At 26.5% G+C, this 17,721-nt stretch overlaps 2 protein-coding genes and 1 long non-coding RNA gene across 8 annotated transcripts in view; 1 reads left to right on the top strand and 2 right to left on the bottom strand.

The window, feature by feature from the left end:
- LOC126833072 (zinc finger protein 436-like) overlaps positions 1 to 17,721 on the bottom strand; it is a 38,076-nt gene that overhangs the window by 5,754 nt on the left and 14,601 nt on the right. The window contains exons 1-5 of one of the 5 annotated variants that reach the window (XM_050564205.1): positions 11,270 to 11,525; positions 11,158 to 11,191; positions 10,510 to 10,668; positions 9,677 to 9,856; positions 6,858 to 8,379 (exon numbers count right to left, since the gene is read on the bottom strand). In XM_050564205.1, coding sequence (XP_050420162.1) covers positions 7,092 to 8,379; positions 9,677 to 9,856; positions 10,510 to 10,649 — 1,608 coding nt within the window. In that variant the 5' untranslated portion in view covers positions 10,650 to 10,668; positions 11,158 to 11,191; positions 11,270 to 11,525 and the 3' untranslated portion in view covers positions 6,858 to 7,091. The other 4 variants (XM_050564204.1, XM_050564206.1, XM_050564203.1 and 1 more) reach the window with 4 other exon arrangements.
- The window catches only part of LOC126833071 (zinc finger protein ZFP2-like), a 58,216-nt gene that overhangs the window by 34,900 nt on the left and 5,595 nt on the right, over positions 1 to 17,721 (bottom strand). The window contains exons 4-7 of one of the 2 annotated variants that reach the window (XM_050564201.1): positions 5,489 to 5,668; positions 4,438 to 4,617; positions 2,431 to 2,963; positions 1,833 to 2,348 (exon numbers count right to left, since the gene is read on the bottom strand). In XM_050564201.1, coding sequence (XP_050420158.1) covers positions 2,098 to 2,348; positions 2,431 to 2,963; positions 4,438 to 4,617; positions 5,489 to 5,668 — 1,144 coding nt within the window. In that variant the 3' untranslated portion in view covers positions 1,833 to 2,097. Of the gene's footprint in view, positions 1 to 1,832; positions 2,349 to 2,430; positions 2,964 to 4,437; positions 4,618 to 5,488; positions 5,669 to 17,721 lie in introns of those variants that run through there. The other variant, XM_050564199.1, reaches the window with a different exon arrangement.
- LOC126833078 (uncharacterized) lies at positions 11,541 to 13,499 on the top strand. The gene is made up of 4 exons (XR_007684839.1): positions 11,541 to 11,872; positions 12,132 to 12,236; positions 12,342 to 12,433; positions 12,896 to 13,499. It is a non-coding gene; the product is annotated as an uncharacterized LOC126833078 (long non-coding RNA).

The following is a 17,721-nucleotide window of genomic DNA, read 5'->3' as shown; positions in this document are numbered from 1 at the left end:
TTTCCCATTTAAATACATTAGAAAATTGCCGTTTTACTGCCTCAACCTGTATATTAATATCTTGTTATTAAGAGAAAACTGTACATTATTTGAAAAATAAAAACTAACTGTGATTGATATTTAATTTTGGTTATATTTCTGTGCCATATATGCAGAAAAGATTAATAGGATGTCTTAACGACACCATTTTAGTTATTTTATTTGGTGACAAATATAGTAATAATAATGATATAAAAGACAATTTTGTTTACATAATCAAAAGTTTTGAGTGATATAATTTGTTATTTTTAAACATTTAAAACTACATTTTAATTTACTTAAATTAAAATGTAATCATCCTGTATATTAATATCTTGTTATTTTCTAAAGAAAAATCGAATTCCTTACATTTAAATTAAAATAAATCGTATACTGGTACTATGATGGAGAAAACAATAAATTTTACCTACATATATTACATATTAGTTAAATATTACTAACGTTTATAGCCACTAGCGGTCGGCTGTTGCCTGTTATTTAACAATAACCTTTTATGGAGATTTTAAAAATTGTGTTATTTTAATAAAAGCATAGGAGCTGATATCATGATGTTAAGTATTATCATTTATGACTTAATTATCATTAAAATTTATCTTAACTTGTACATAGTAATAAAATAATGAAATATTTTAACAAAATTAGAGCTACAAGTTATAAACTAAAAAATTAAAATTAGCACGAAGCAGGTTATGTAATATTAGACAATTTAAACAATCAAGCGTGAATCTCTTTAAATGAAAACAGTATAATATTATGCAAAACATTAGTTTTCCTTTAAAAAAATTGTGTAATAAAAAACACATTTTAAGGCGGTATACTGCATAAAACCCAACACTTAATCTGAATCCAAAAAACAACAGACCTCTTCATGATTTGCAGGTAGTTTGACCTTATAACTCATAGTTGAGTTCAAGTTCTAACTTAAAAACTCGTACGGGTTTTTTAAATTTCGTCTGTGAAGAATTCAACTTTTTCAACTTTTACCCCCCCCCCTCCAAAGAACAAACTAGATAAAATTTGTGATTTATAGAGTTGCTATTCGAAGGAATTGGTCTAGTATTAAAAAGTTACAGTGCGTACAGCTAACAAAAAAGCCCACATCAGAGTAAAACCAATACCTTCTCGCTTTGCATCGAAGCTAAAATGCTTTAATTTTTAGTGAGTTATTTTAGATTAAGAAGGTAGAAGAGATGAACTAGAAAAACGCATTGAGTCAATATCATTGTATTAGTTTTTCAGCATCGCATCAAAGCTAATACAACACAAAGCATAATAAACAGAAGTAATATTTTTAACTTCTATGCGGAGCTGAGAGTGTATTGATTTTAAAAATTTGGTCTCACATTCTTATATTTTTGTGTTTTAAAACGCTTAAACAATTTCTTTCCGTAGGCTGTAGCAACTCATTAATCTCCAAAAGAATTAACAAATACGAATGAATCAACAATACAGAAAAATGTATAACATTTTAAAAATAAGTTTAATTCATTAACTATTATTTAATAATAATTAATTTAATTAAGCATGTAAGAATACTTAAACGAGAAAATATCCTAATTATGCAGAAGTGTTCTGAAACAATTTTCGAATAATATTAATATTATGCTATATAATTATAACAGTATATAGGTAATAATTATCTACACAGTTTTCGATTTAAGCACATGTTTGTTCATTTTAGTCAAGAATAAAAAGTAAATTTATATGGGTAAATACGTTTCTACAAACTAACACTAAATGTAAATACTAAATACATTGATATCTATTGGTAAAGTTTGTACAATCTTAAGTTACTCAATTTAACAGTAAAACTAAATTGCCAAATTAAATAACATGTTGAGTACACGCTAAACATGTATAAAACACATTGGTTTCACTAAATGTCTTTGTGCAAGTGTGTATGTTAATAATCAGTTAAACGATAGAAATACTTAAAAATGATAAGAAAACGAATAAAAATATATTAGATCTGAATTAAATCCTAAGTAAAAAAAATAAACAAATAGATTTTGAAAAACTATTTTGAAACTGCCGAATAGCCACGTGAGGTTTATGAATCTATGAGCCGTGTGCTTTTGCTTGATGACTTTTGAGGGAATCTTGGCGACCATATGATTTATCACAGACTGAGCATTTGTGTCGTACCCCACCAATATGTATGCGTTCATGAGTTATGAGAGAGGACTTTAAACTGAATGTTTTTTCACAGACATCGCATTTAAATGGTTTCTCGCCGGTATGTGTTCTTTCATGAACTTTGAGGTTAGATAGGTCACAAAAAGACTTTTTACAGACATCGCATTTAAATGGTTTCTCCCGGTATGTGTTCTTTCGTGAGTTTTTAGGTTGGATTGGTCACAAAAAGACTTTTACAGATATCGCATTTAAAAGGTTTCTCGCCGTTACGTATACGTACATGTTTCTTGAGATTAGAATGTTGATTGAATGTTTTTTGACAGATAACGCATTTAAATGGTTTCTCGCCGGTATGTATGCGTTCATGAGTTTTGAGGTAAGATTGTCTACCAAATGTTTTTTCACAGATATCGCATTTAAAGGGTTTCTCTTCGGTATGAACGCGCCAATGTCTTCTCAGGCTTGATTTTAATGAAAAAGTTCTCAAACAAATACCACAATTAGATAAGCCATCTTTGTTTAGAGTATTTCCTTTGATTTTCCTGTTACGATGAGTGACTTTATTTTTAAGAGGTGTTTTCTTTCCAGTGGAAGTACTCGAATGCGAGTTCGCAATATGCCGGATTATATTACTTTTGGTTGTAAGCCTCCTTTGACATATATTGCAGTCGAACCGACGTTTTTTGTACATATTTCTCTTAGAAATGTTTTTTATAGTTTCAATAAAATTGCAATCTATAGTTTTTGTGTGATTTGAGGTATCGGTCGCTTTACACGAAAAATAAATACTGCAACACGTTTGAAACAAAACAGATTAAATTAAGACAAATATATTTTGATGTTATGCAGCAAGCATTAATATTACTAATATTAAATGTACAATCCATCATACACGCATCATTTTTAAGAATTAATTTTATTGATTTAACAATTTTGAAAGTTTTAAGTATTTTACTAAAAGGATATTACTTATAGTCTATTTCATTAAAATTTTCCATCAACTTTTAATTTTTATTTTTGATATTTAAAAAATGTATTTAATAAAAATTAAACAAACCCCATTACTTAATACATTGTTTTTTTTTTATAACTGTTAACATTAAAATTTTATTTTAAAAAATTACACCTGTTCGCATTTTTTTTCTATTTTAATGTATGAATGTTTTCTATATGTGTATATAAATAAACACGGTAAGTCTCATGCAAACGCAAGCGTAAGCTAACATTATGGGATACTGCAGACGTCGACCGGTCATCATATCCACAAATAAATAACAATTTTTTTTTGTTTTGATACTTTGATTGAACATTACATTAGAAATCTACCTCTTATCAATATAATTATTGATAAGAGGTAGATGCGGTTTCAAAACAATCTGGTATTATACGCATAAGTGGTTTCTAAAATAAGTTTAATGATAGCGAAACGCTAACATCAATACCAACGATGGGGTTATGGAGTGGGACAGCAAAATTCCAAGTTGAAAAATAATAGTAAAAAAGTTTTATATATATTTATATTAAATATAACACGGTAAGTATCGTGCGAGCGTACACTAACATAATGTAATATTGCAGACATCATACCCACAAATTAATAAAATACAATTTTTTTTTTTTAATATTTTGATTTAACTTTATATTTATAAGAGGTAGATGTAGTTTTAAAACAATCTATTATTATATGAACAAGTACTTCCTATAATAAGTTTAATAACGGAACGCTAACATCGATACCAACGAAGGGTTTATAGAGGAGAACAGCATAACTACAAGTTCATAGGTATATTTTGTGTTTTTTAAACATTTATAACTAAATTTTAATTTATCTTAATTAGATCAATAACACAAAACTACAAGTATGACTTGTAGATAAAAAGCTAATACCATGAAGATTTAAGCTGGACAATAGCCCATTTGGCCGACTAAATTTAAAGTGGTATTAATCTTTACTTATGTATTATATATGTATATATTAATATAAATAATATAATCCCTAATGTTTTATTATAGCCTATAAACAAACTACAAGTATAGAAGAAGGAAAAGATAAGTGCTTTGATTTAACATTATATTGATAAGAGGTAGATGCGGTTTTAAAATAATATATTATTAAAGGAACAAGTGGTTCCTTTTATAAGTTTAATAATAGCGAAACACTAACATCAATACCAATGATGGGTTTATGGAGGAAGATAACATAATTACAAACGTTTTAAAGTTTTGTTCAAGAAAAAAAAATGGTAATAAAAATAACCTTACTCATAATTATTGTCGACTTCATTCTTTACCAAACACTTATTTGTTGTAGAAATTTCATTGTTTATGAACTGCATATCTAGCGGTTTAGTTTCAACGACTTCAAACGATTTTTCCAACAACTCTTCTTTTGTTTCATCATTTTCAGGTTTAATTTTCAATATATTAAACCGCTTCAAAACTCTATAATTGACATTTAACATTAGTTGTATTTCTGTGCTATATATGCATAGAGGATTAGTAGGACGACTAAATTGTACAATTTTAGCTATTTTATTTAGTAACAAATATAGTAATAATAATGATATAACAAAGAAGACAGCTTACTGACTAAGTGCCTGAAGCTTGAACATAATAAAAAAGAATAATTTAGTTCACATTATTTTGAAAATATAAACCAACCAATTTTTCAGTGGTAAATTTTTACATGATCAAATTCTAACAGCTGAATTGAATATATTTGGGTTTTAAACTGTGTTTCATTTACAAACTTGTCAGTTTGGTGTTTATTGTTGGACATATCATAATGCGAATCAACTCAGTAACTAACAAAACCCAAAATATTATTCTATTGTGTATTTAGGCTTTTATCATTAATTAGATTAGTAAATTGGACTGTTAAGTATTTTTTTATAATTTACTATTATACAAAACAAAATTACTCATGTATTCTATCTATATAACTTCTAAAATAAATTAAACAAATATTTTAATAAAGTATATATTTCACTAAATATTTTGACTGATCGATAAGTTTTAAATAAAATGTAATGTTTAAAATACTATACACACTAATCATCTATAATAGCTAAAAAAACAAGCTAAGTAAAAAGAGGGTAATAATAAGTGGATTAGGTTACTCAAGGAAAGTTTAAATATCTCTTTACTTTTTTTAACGTTGAAAATAATTATTTAAACAATATTATTAATACTATTTTGTAAATTATTAAGGACATTGATTTAATTTTTTTTTTTAATTACGGAGGACTACAGCATTACAAAAGCTTTTTTGTTTTATTTAGTAAACACAAAATATTAATACAAATAGCCTTACTCATAAGTATTGTCGACTTCATTCTTCACCAAATACTCCTCTGTTGTAGATATTTCATTGTTTTCAAACGGCACATCCAACGGTTTTGGTTCAACGGCTCCAAACGTTGTTTGAAAAAAGTATTTTTCTGTTTCATCAATTTCATCTTTAATTTTCAACATATTATAACGCTTCAAAACTCTATAATTGACATTTAACACAAGTGTTATTTCTGTATCGTATATCCATATAGGTTAAATAGGACAAATAAATTGCACAATTTAAACTATTTTATTAAGTAACAAATAAAGTAAGATTAATAACCCAAAGCTACAAGCATGAATTGTAGGTAAGAAGCTAACACAATACAGATCAAAGCTAGACGATTGCCCATTTTGCCAATTAGATTAATTTAAAATTGTGTTGATCCCTTATTACTCTAATCAACTCCGGATAAATAATAAGTAATAAACAACCACATATAAATTATGATTCTTTTTATTCACAAGCAGTGTTTTAAGTCCTCGGGAGACAGTAAACACGGCAATAATGTATATAAATTAGAAATACAAAACAATATGTACTCACACAACGTAGAACCGTAATCCTCAACATGGACATAGTAATTTAACAACCCGTCAAAGTAAATATATCACAATCAAAGAGGCGGATAGCCGATGTCTTAGACGAACATGTTTAGCCAAGTCAAAATGGTGCATGCCCAAACAAAAGTGGCACTTACGAATAGTTCTTTAAACATAGACGATATTTGACGAACACTTAAACAGATTGTTTATTATAGTCATATAATTTATCCATTTACATAAATCTTTTAAAATTCCAATATTATAGTAATTATTTGAAAAATTTTTTATAAAAAATCCAATATTAGTCTCAATATAAAACTAATGTTGTTACTCTCAAACACGGTATTATGTTTTCATGGAACTAATCACACAAATATATTGAACAAAATTATTTAATAATAAACGTATATATTGAAGTAGGCATATTCTCCTTTATTTCCCAAATGACATTTATTAATAATGGTCAGGTTTGGTTTACTGTCGTTCAATCTTAATAATTCTTCGAATTAAAAAAACGAAAAACTTATTCTAAAAATATGAATGAAACTAACATAATGTAATCATAATTGACGAAATAATAAAATATTTTATTTTGATTTTAAACATGGTACGCATAACTCAACGCTCAAAAATTAACAAATTTTTTAAAATAAAAATCAATTTTAAAATACAAATTAACATATATTATAAACCATTCTCTTCAAAACCATCTGTAACTAAAAATACTACTAACATTTTATAATAAAAAATAAGAATAGTAACAATATTTTTTAGCATATTGTGTGTGTAGATTATGAAAATTAAAAAATACATTATAAAAATATAAATACTAAATAATTCATGCGATCCGTCGAAAAAATAAATTAAATACTAATACTTATGTTATTGATCTGTTAAACGATAGTAATAAATTAAATATTATAAGAAAACTAATAAAAGTATACTAAATCTGTAATAAATCGTAAGTAAAAAAAATTGCAAAACAATAACAAATCGATTTTGAAAAACTGCCTTATAGTCACGTAAGGTTTATGAATCTATGAGCCGTGTGCTTTTGCTTGATGCCTTTTGAGAGTATCTTGGCGACCATATGATTTGTCACAGGCTGAGCATTTGTATCGCACCCCACCAATATGTATGCGTTCATGAATTATGAGAGAGAACTTTTGACTGAATGTTTTTTCACAGACATCGCTTTTAAACGGTTTCTCGCCGGTATGTACACGTGCATGTTTCTTGAGATCAGATTGTTGACCGAATGTTTTTTCACAGACAACGCATTTAAACGGTTTCTCACCAGTATGTATGCGTTCATGAATCTTGAGGTGATGTTGTCTACCAAATGTTTTTTCACAGATATCGCATTTAAAGGGTTTCTCCCCAGTATGAACGCGCCAATGTCGTCTCAGCCTTGATTTGAATGAAAAAGTTCTTAAACAAATACCACAATTAAACGGTTTCTCGCCGGTATGTACACGTGCATGATTCTTGAGATCAGATTGTTGACCGAATGTTTTTTCACAGACAACGCATTTATAAGGTTTCTCCCCGGTATGTGTTCTTTCGTGAGTTTTTAGGTTGAATTGGTCACAAAAAGACTTTTTACAGATATCGCATTTAAAAGGTTTCTCGCCGTTATGTATACGTACATGTTTCTTGAGATTAGAATGTTGATTGAATGTTTTTTGACAGATATCGCATTTGTAAGGTTTCTCACCGGTATGTATACGAGCATGTTTCTTGAGATCAGATTGTTGACCGAATTTTTTTTCACAGACATCGCATTTAAACGGGTTTTCACCAGTATGTATGCGTTCATGAGCTTTGAGGTGATGTTGTCTACCAAACGTTTTTTTACAGACATCGCATTTAAACGGTTTCTCACCAGTATGTATGCGTTCATGAATCTTGAGGTGATGTTGTCTACCAAATGTTTTTTCACAGATATCGCATTTAAAGGGTTTCTCCACGGTATGAACGCGCCAATGTCTTCTCAGGCTTGATTTTAATGAAAACGTTTTCAAACAAATACCACAATTAAATAGGCCATCTTTGTTTCGAGTATTTCCTTTGATTTTGCTGTTACGATGATTGACTTTATTTTTTTGAGGTGTTTTCTTTTCAATGGAAGTACTGGAATGCGATTTCGCAATATGCCGGATTATATTACTTTTGGTTGTAAACCTCCTTTGACACATATTGCAGTCGAACCGACGTATTTTGTATATATCTTTCTGAGAATGATTATCTATAGTTTCGTTAAAACTACAATCCATTGTCTTTGTATTATTTGAGATATCTGTCGCTTTACACGAAAAATAAATACTGCAACACGTTTGAAACAAAACAAATTAATTTAAGACAAATATATTTTGATGTCATACAGCAAGTTTTAATATTAAATATACAACGCATCCTTTTTAAGAATTAATTTGATTAATTTTAGATGACATACAAAAGTCTTCTTTACTCAATTTTTATTTGATCGAGTTGCCTAAACTTATCCTACATAATACAATGTAACGTTCACATTTATTAGAATATGGACAATAAACATCCGAGTGCCATAAGATTTAAAACTTAAAAAGTGTACTCTATCTAAAGTCCACTTTTACATAGAGTACCTTGAGACTTTTTATGACCGACGTCTTTTAACCCTAAACTTGACAGAAATAATAATAAATTCTCATAAACGACTAAACTATATTTTTGACATGGATATGTCTTTTGGCTTGGGGATATTAAGAAAATCTTTGCGTGCATGCTTGAATGACGCTGAACGCTACCGAGGAAAATGTGTGCGTGTGGCGCGATTAAGCGGATGTTTTGTGAATGAAACAGCTGATAAACAATATTTAATGTCTGGCTAAAAATTAGAAATATGCGATTAGAGATATTATAGATAAGATATAAAATGTACGATATTGTAGATACAAAATGTAGAGATATAATATTAGAAATAAAATATGAGAGATAAGAAACGGGACATATCCATATAATAAATACCTCTTTGAAAAGAAAACAAAATGTGACTAATTAATAATATTTTATAAAGTTTTAAGTATTTTACTATGAGGACATTACTTATAGTCTATTTCATTAAAATTTTATATCAACTTTTATTTTTTATTTATGATAATTAAAAAATGTATTTAATAAAAATTAAACTAAACCCCATTACTTATTACATTATTTTTTTTTTATAACTGTTAACATTAAGATTTTATTTAAAAAAATGACACCGGTTCGCATTTTTTTTATATTTCAATGTATGAAAGTTTTCTATATATGTATATAAAAAAACCCTGTACTTCTTATGCCAACGCAAACGTACGCTAACATCATGCGATGCTGCAGATGTTGACCGGACATCAAACCCACAATTAAATGTTTTCACAATTTTGTTTTTTTGATACTTTGATTTAACATTATATTGATAAGAGGTAGATGCGGTTTTAAAATAATATATTATTATATAAACAAGCATTTCCTAATATAAGTTAAATAATAGCGAAACGCTAACATCGATACCACTGATGGGTTTATGGAGGAGGATAACATAATTACAAAAGTATTAAAGTTTTGTTCAAGAAAAACAAAATGGTAATAAAAATAACCTTACTCATAATTATTGTCGACTTCATTCTTTACTAAACACTTATTTGTTGTAGAAATTTCATTGTTTATGAACTGCATATCAAACGGTTTAGTTTCATTGACTTCAAACGATTTTTCCAACAACTCTTCTTCTGTTTCATCATTTTCAGGTTTAATTTTCAATATATTAAACCGCTTCAAAACTCTATAATTGACATTAAACATTAGTTGTATTTCTGTGCTATATATGCATAGAGGATTAGTAGAACAACTAAATTGAACAATTTTAATTATTTTATTTAGTAACAAATAAAGTCTACTAATGATATAATAAAGATAATTTAGTTTACATTCTAAATGCGAAAATTAATCATATAATAAATTCAAAAAAAATTAGATTACCTAATCTATTCATAAAAATTTCTATTTAACATAAATGAAATTTTTAATAGTAAAAAACATAAATTTTAATATATAGTTTTTGTAATAAAAAATGACACTTATTCGCATTTTTTTTTAACTTAATAAAAGAATAAAAAATAATTGTAAAAATGTTTTCTATATATTTATATAAATAACTCGGTAAGTATCGTACAAAACGTACGCTAACATAATGTGGTGTTGCAGACAACACACCCACAAATAAAATGTTTACAATTTTGTTTTTTTAAATATTTTAATGGATCTTTATATGGATAAGAGGTAGATGTAGTTTTAAATCAATCAATCTATTATTAAATGAACAATTGGCTCCTAAAATAAGTTTAATGTTAGCGAAACTCTTATATTGATACCATCAGGCACAAGTATTAATAGTTTTGTTCAAGATAAAAAAAAAGGTAATAAAAATCGCCTTACTCATAAGTATCATCCACTTCATTCTTTACCAAATAATCCTCTACTATAGTTATTTCATTGTTTTTGAACAGCACATCAAACGGTTTTGGTTCAACGGAGTATTCTTCTGCATCGTCATTTTCAGGTTTAATATTCAACATATTTTACCGTTTCAAAACTCTGTAATTGCATTGAGCTTTAGTTGTTTTTTTCTGTACCACTTATGCAAAGAGGTTTAAATAGGATACTAAATTGCAGTTTTAACTATTTTATTAAGTAACAAATAATATAGTAAAGAATAATTTAGTTTACATTACTTGTAAAAAACCACTGAGTTTTCAGTAGTATATTTTATTTGTTTAAACATTTAAATCTTAATTTTTATTTAATCGAATTAGATGAATAACACAAAGCTAAAAGCATGCCTTATAGGTAAGAAGCTAACACAATAAAGATCAAAGCTAGACGATTGGCCACTTTGCCGACTAGATTACTTTAAAATGGTGTTGATCCTATATTACTCTACTCAACTCCGGATAACTAATAAGTAACAAGCTACCAAATAAATTATGATTCTTTTAATTCAAAAGCAGTGTTTTAAGTCCGCGGGAGACAGTAAACGCGGCAATAATGTATATAAATTAGAAATACAAAACAATAGGTACTCACACAACGTAGAACCATAAACCACCTTCCAGCGCTGCTAATAAAACTTATAAAAAATTATTGACATGCAAGACAAAACACAATTGTAACGAAATAACGAAACACGACGCAATACTTAAGGTATTTATCGTAGAATTCGACCAAGTTATTATGATTGAAATCTAGAGATGTTCACGAATCGGACCCGTGGCACCAATACTGCAAACAAATTGGCAGTTTTATTTATTTAAATATAACAGCTTGTATATTTACCTAACGTGTACAGCACAAAGTTATTAACAGAATGTCTGCTTGGAAAAAAGACACCAAGCGTGTAGACGAAGTCGTGTGAGATTATCGAATGGCGGACCAAAAATGGCTGCGGCATCGTCCTTACGCTGTGTACAGGGCAGTTCTTCCAAAAAATGATAAGAGATAAGAGTTCTTCCAAAAGATAACACAATTTTTATTTTATCAGCGTGGACCAACCCAGAAACACCAAAATATAAAATCACATTCTATCAGTCTGCCAATTCTATTAGAATAAAAGTAACTAAAATATAACTAACGTTTATCAGAGTTAACTGTTATCTCTAGAACTAAACGGCAATAATTCAAATGATAAAAAAAAATAACCGTGTTAAAATATATTATATTTTCTTAAATAGTACACATTTTTACGATACATTTATAATGACAAAAAACCAACTAGTTCATATGACGACAACGATAATTATTGGTAAATAAAATTTACTTTCGTTTCTTATTAATATTAAATGAATATTTGTATTAGAATTCTTTTTTAATTCATAATTCAAAACTCTTATTTTCACATAATATAAACTTGCAATATTTAATATGAATAACATAATATATTTATCAATTATAGTACCTAGCGACAAAGTTCATACATACACTATATTGTACTAATTTGTGTGACAATATTATTACATCCTATTTAAATAAAACTATTAATACAAGTAAATTATGTTTTACAGTATGATGGTAGTTGTCTGAAGTCATAAAAAGCTTATTGGTATGCTTATTCATTAGAGCGGTTCGATTCCTGAAACTATCTCTAGTCTGATTAAGTGTGGTAACAGGTATGGAGTTATTTTTTGTAAAATTGTTTTAATTGATTTAATCTCTATTATTTTAATAATTAACATTTCAACTTTTTACTTATTTATTAATAATATATCTTTCAGTTTTAAGATAAGTCAAAGATTCTGGTTGAACAGTTCTCCTTCGACACTAACTGGAAGAAATAATTGTTTTATCATTTGTCTAAATAGACTAGGTAAGGAAAACATTCTAGATTTGTAGTATTAATACAAATATTGATACAAAATTAGTTTAATATCAATCTAAAACACCCTAATATAGGGTATTTAAAAAAAAAGAAATCAAATGTAAATTATCTTTCTTTTTAATAATTTAATTTACTATTTTCTAACATTGTTAGTTTTTGTACAAGAAAAATTGCATTTACTTGTAGATTTTACGTTTCATTGGTATGAGATAACAAACTAGGTCCACTTGATATATACCGGTCACAAATATAGTCTATTCATGAAATCACTCTTCCAAGTGTTATTGATAGATAATTTAAGTTGAATGGTATAAAAAAATGTCATTATCAATTTTCGTTATATTTAATTTTAACTTCACAATTAACAAACGTTAACATTAGTAATTCATTTAAAATTGGTTTTATATTATAATTATTATTATATTATTTAACCATTTGTTGTTTTTTCAGCTAGAATGTGACCAGAGGAAGATTAAATGGACATATCATATATTTCTCCATGGACACTGTAATCCATGATGGATTTTTGACACTATATTTGAATATTTGTTGTTGAAGTTAATTGGATTTTGTGCAAAACCCCTGGAAGAATATTCTGTTCCAGACTAACAGTATAAACGCCACCCAGTATTTCAGTTTACCTGCTGTTAAACATCGTAGTATCATCTCCAATCTCTTTATATTTTGTTTAATTTTATTTAAAAAATTCTCATTATAATTTATTATTAATCAACTGTAATTCAGTTGTTTATTTATTGAATAACTTATTATCCTGTCTTCAACATCCATATAAACTGTACTGTATTTATGACCACTACACTGATATCTCATTTGGCTAAATATTTTTAATTTTCAACTACATTAAAACAAAATTAAGATTGTTTAAATTTTTTTTTTTTGAATACTTGTATTATTGTTTGAATATTTTTACACTTTAAGTGTCAATACAAGTATCTTTAGTTTAACGATACTAACAGTATATTACTATTACAATTTTGACAAACATAATTATTAGCCTACCAAATAAATTATAAATGTAGCTTCTGTATTTGCTTATTTATTAATATTTACCTTAATAACGTTAAAATATTAATTTATTGTAAAAATATCTTGACCTAACTGAAAGATTGAAAATTTGTAAACTGTTATGAAATTATGTTGATGTTGTTAGGAAAAATTGTGTAGTCAAAATTTTGAATACCTAGATTAAAAAAAAAAAACAGTACAATTTTTTTTTGCTAAACCAAGTAATTATACATTTGTAAATTTTAATGTTTAGTTTATAATATATACATTTTTAGTTAAAAAAATATCTTTACTTAAGTATCATTTTATACTATTTATACTTTTTACCAGATTATTTTATGTGTTTTAAACTATTACATTTATTATTTCTATTATTACTATTTATTATTTATTTAAATGACTTATCAAACTTTATGAATTGTACTTTATAAATTATAAAATTGGTCTGAAATGTATACTGTGTTACTATAGGTAGCCTGATAGACAGGAAGTCTATATTGTTTTTTAGAAATAAAAGTTGTTTTTTCTTGGTTAGCTTAATTATATAGTGTGATTGACTAATTTTCTCACATAATAATTTCAATTAGGTAAAATTATTTTTCAAAACATTTTTGTTTGTGTTATTTTACAACTGAAAACATGTTTTAATAACCACTTACTTTTTTGATAATTTTTAATTAAATAATATTTAATTATGATAAAAAAACAAAGCGTATTTAGTATATAGTATATATTTGTTTATAATTTTATTATTTAGAAATGCATTAGTTTTTAGATGTAGTTTTTGACACAATAAAGTAAAAGTAAACCAAATGTATTTTTTCTAAATCTGTTCTCATAGACACGTTTACTCTCGATAACGAGTGATTTGTATCTGTGTATTGTATTAAGTGATATTATATAATACGTTTAAACGAAGGATGTTTAACATATTGAATACTCTCTTTGAGTATACAATGATGTGTTCGATATAAATTGTATTATAAAGTCCAGATACCGTTATCTTTATTTATATGCATAGTATAATGTAGTAAATAATTATAGATTCAACATTTAAATAATAAATTAGCTTTAGTAAGTTTAACCCTTAACAATACCTGCTATTATCTAATAACTATAGATATATATAAATAATGTCTTGATAATAATTGAATAGTTTTATAACATATTCAATATTTTTGATATTTTCATTTTAGTCAGTTATCAATGAATCAAAGTATACAACTATTTTATTTTTAATAGTAACGCAGTTACATCTTATATGAATCATAATTCATGAAACACAATTTTGTAGCTCTACACAGTTTTGACCTCTAAACTTTAAGTTATCTAGATTAAAATAGTTTTGAATATTGAAAACCATATGTTCAGTTTTATTCAAATTCAACTATAAAAACTAGTAAAACCATGTAAATCTGTTTTAATAACTAAATATTATATTACTTCATTATTTGGGATTTAATGATTTTCAAATATTTTTGATAGAGACAGTGATAACGATATTGGTTTATAATGGCTGCAGTCTAGTAATTATAACTAGAGCCCTAGTAATTATAATTACCGACTGAAATAATAGATAATAACTACTGAACAATTATTTATTTCCTGTTTTGTGTAAAGGAATGAAGACACATTTGTTAAAACTATTGGGGCACTTACCTGAAAATAATGGTAAATTAAATACCTACAACTTTTATACTTTTCATTGTTAACTACAATTTAGTTAAGTACAACTGTTTAACAGTATAAAGTTAGAATTATCTTCTACTAGTTTAATCTAGTATTTCTAACCAAAATTATGGGGGTATAAGATATTCCTAACACAATTATACCATTTTTAATTAATGTTAAATAAAAATGGGATTATCTAATCTGTTTTTAAATGTTCACTTAGTTAAAATAGAGTTAACCTGACCGCTTAATATTCATTTTTTTAATTTCTGATTTGACAATTTTATTATATACATATTAGTGGAATTGGAAATAGCCTCATTAGTTTTCACATTAAATATGTCCATAGCTACGTTTATATCATTTAAATTTTCACAACTTCACCAATCTTAAGTAAATATTAACATACTTAAATCAGTCTTATTATAACTTATTAAACTTATTGTGGGCAAAAAGAGCTTTAACAGCAGATCTCGATGAGAACGAGATAAGAGATAAATAAATATGATGAGATGCTGCAACTTGCAATTGTATCTATTTATTTTATAATATGTATTATTTCTATTTTTTTTATAATTTAAGAAAAGTATACATTTCTTAATAAATGGAATGTAGGCAGAATTAATAACAGAAAAGTTATAATATCACTTCTATAAGAAACAAATCTAATTGATAATAATTGTATTTCTATAAAGGCAATCGAGGTAAAAGATAATTAGCCAAGTCTTTGCCAGGCTTGTACAAAAATATTTTATTTCTTTTCACTAGTATCTTACAGCATCACTTTAGACATTTAATTCTACTTATGTTTGGAAAAGTGCAATATCAAAAATTCTTATAAATCTATGGATCTATGAAAATATAATTTTAAAAGATCTAAATGAAATATGGATATACCTAAGTAGGTATTCTAATTTCTAATAGATTTTTATACTATCTGATTATCAGAGTATTAATTAAAATAATTAAAAAAAAGCTTTATGTCAATATTGTCCACCGTAAAACGGCCGGACTTAATCCAAAAATTATTTAACTACAACAGAAAGCAAGTTCCTAGAACAGAAAAATATATATTAAACACGAGGGTACCATACCTAATTTATAAAGGATGGAACAGTACAATCGTTTGAAGAAGTTTTGCAGTTATTTAATTAAGATCTTTGTACCATACCAAGGGTAGATCAACATTTATGTGATGAGTATTTGATACGCTCGCATTAATGTGTATCAATTGTCATATTATGCGATTTCTGGTGTAATTATTCATAAATTATTAATTTAACTATTCACTAAGTAAATGGCCATATTAAATGAATAAGTACATAGATTAATAAAATATGGGCTATGCAATCTTCTAACAAACAAGGACATTTTCAAATCAAGAGATAATTGTAAATTTGCAAATTTATATTGACCAAAAATTGTATCATATTTTTAAATCATATGAATAACTATTTCAGAACAAATTCATATTGTTTAGTTTGGTTTATATAATAAAAATATATACCCAGAGTAGCTTAATATAAACTAATTTCTGTAAAATATTAAGTGAATAATAATTATTTTAAAAACCTACTAATTGATTATAAATAACATTCAGTCTTGCAAGGTATTTTAATACCGATCAGTCTGATTTGATAATCTCACCAACATAAAAGCAAGTTTTTATTAAATTACATTATATATTTATTGAGTATGACGTTTATACGATTACGACCCAAGTTTAATCATTTTTATTAATACAACAGAATTGTTAAATCTAGTTTACAGTAATATTATATTATGCCATATTCGTATTATCTACCTATTATCCCATGCAAAAGGGGCCGTACAACAATTTTTTTCTCTTCACGAGTCTTTATCTGGCAAAAGGTTCACTTTGGACTATAACCTTATAATGTATATATTGATTTATGTGGAAACTTGAAAATGAAATATGTGTTTGGTTCTAGTTATTCATGTAAGGTATTTAAACTACAAGTGTCATATGTTCCGTTATCTTGCTCTAATATATCCTTTAGGTACCAAATTTTGTTAATAATATATCTTCTAAAAGACAAGATTGAAGACAAAGCTTATAAGCTCCTACCTGTATTCTTCAACTACAGAATACATATGTAAGATGTGGTAAAACTAATTTATACTTGACAGCCAAATTCTGAAATCGTTAACTAATTTAGGTAAAAAGTAAAAATAATGTTTTATTTAAATAGTAATATAAACAATTTGAGGGAAATTTTAATAAAATTATTATTATTTTATACCAAATAATATTAAATTATAACATATACTTATATGATAGGTATATACTATAATATAATGTAATTTATTATGAATTTTACGTGTATAGTGTATACGATTTAAATTAGATAATTGATAAAGATCTAACTACAATTTGCAATAAAGATAAGAAACTAACTAAAGGCAATGTTTTTGATATTAAAATACGAAATTTCTCTTGGCGGGTTTTTGGTAAAATCGATGTTGGTACTATCTGTAGTATTACACATTTTATAGGTTATGTAACATTTTTTTCTTATCACGCGTTATCATTTTTTGGAAGAACTACCCCCAACCCC

This window comes from Adelges cooleyi, unplaced genomic scaffold (assembly GCF_023614345.1).
Source record: "Adelges cooleyi isolate 19-005CV unplaced genomic scaffold, UGA_ACOO_1.1 ACOO_flye_CR_arks_rails_tigmint_CR_PRNA_17, whole genome shotgun sequence".
NCBI lineage: Eukaryota > Metazoa > Arthropoda > Insecta > Hemiptera > Adelgidae > Adelges > Adelges cooleyi.
The sequence above is the reverse complement of the archived record's forward strand: the minus strand, read 5'-3'. Positions and strand labels throughout refer to the sequence as shown.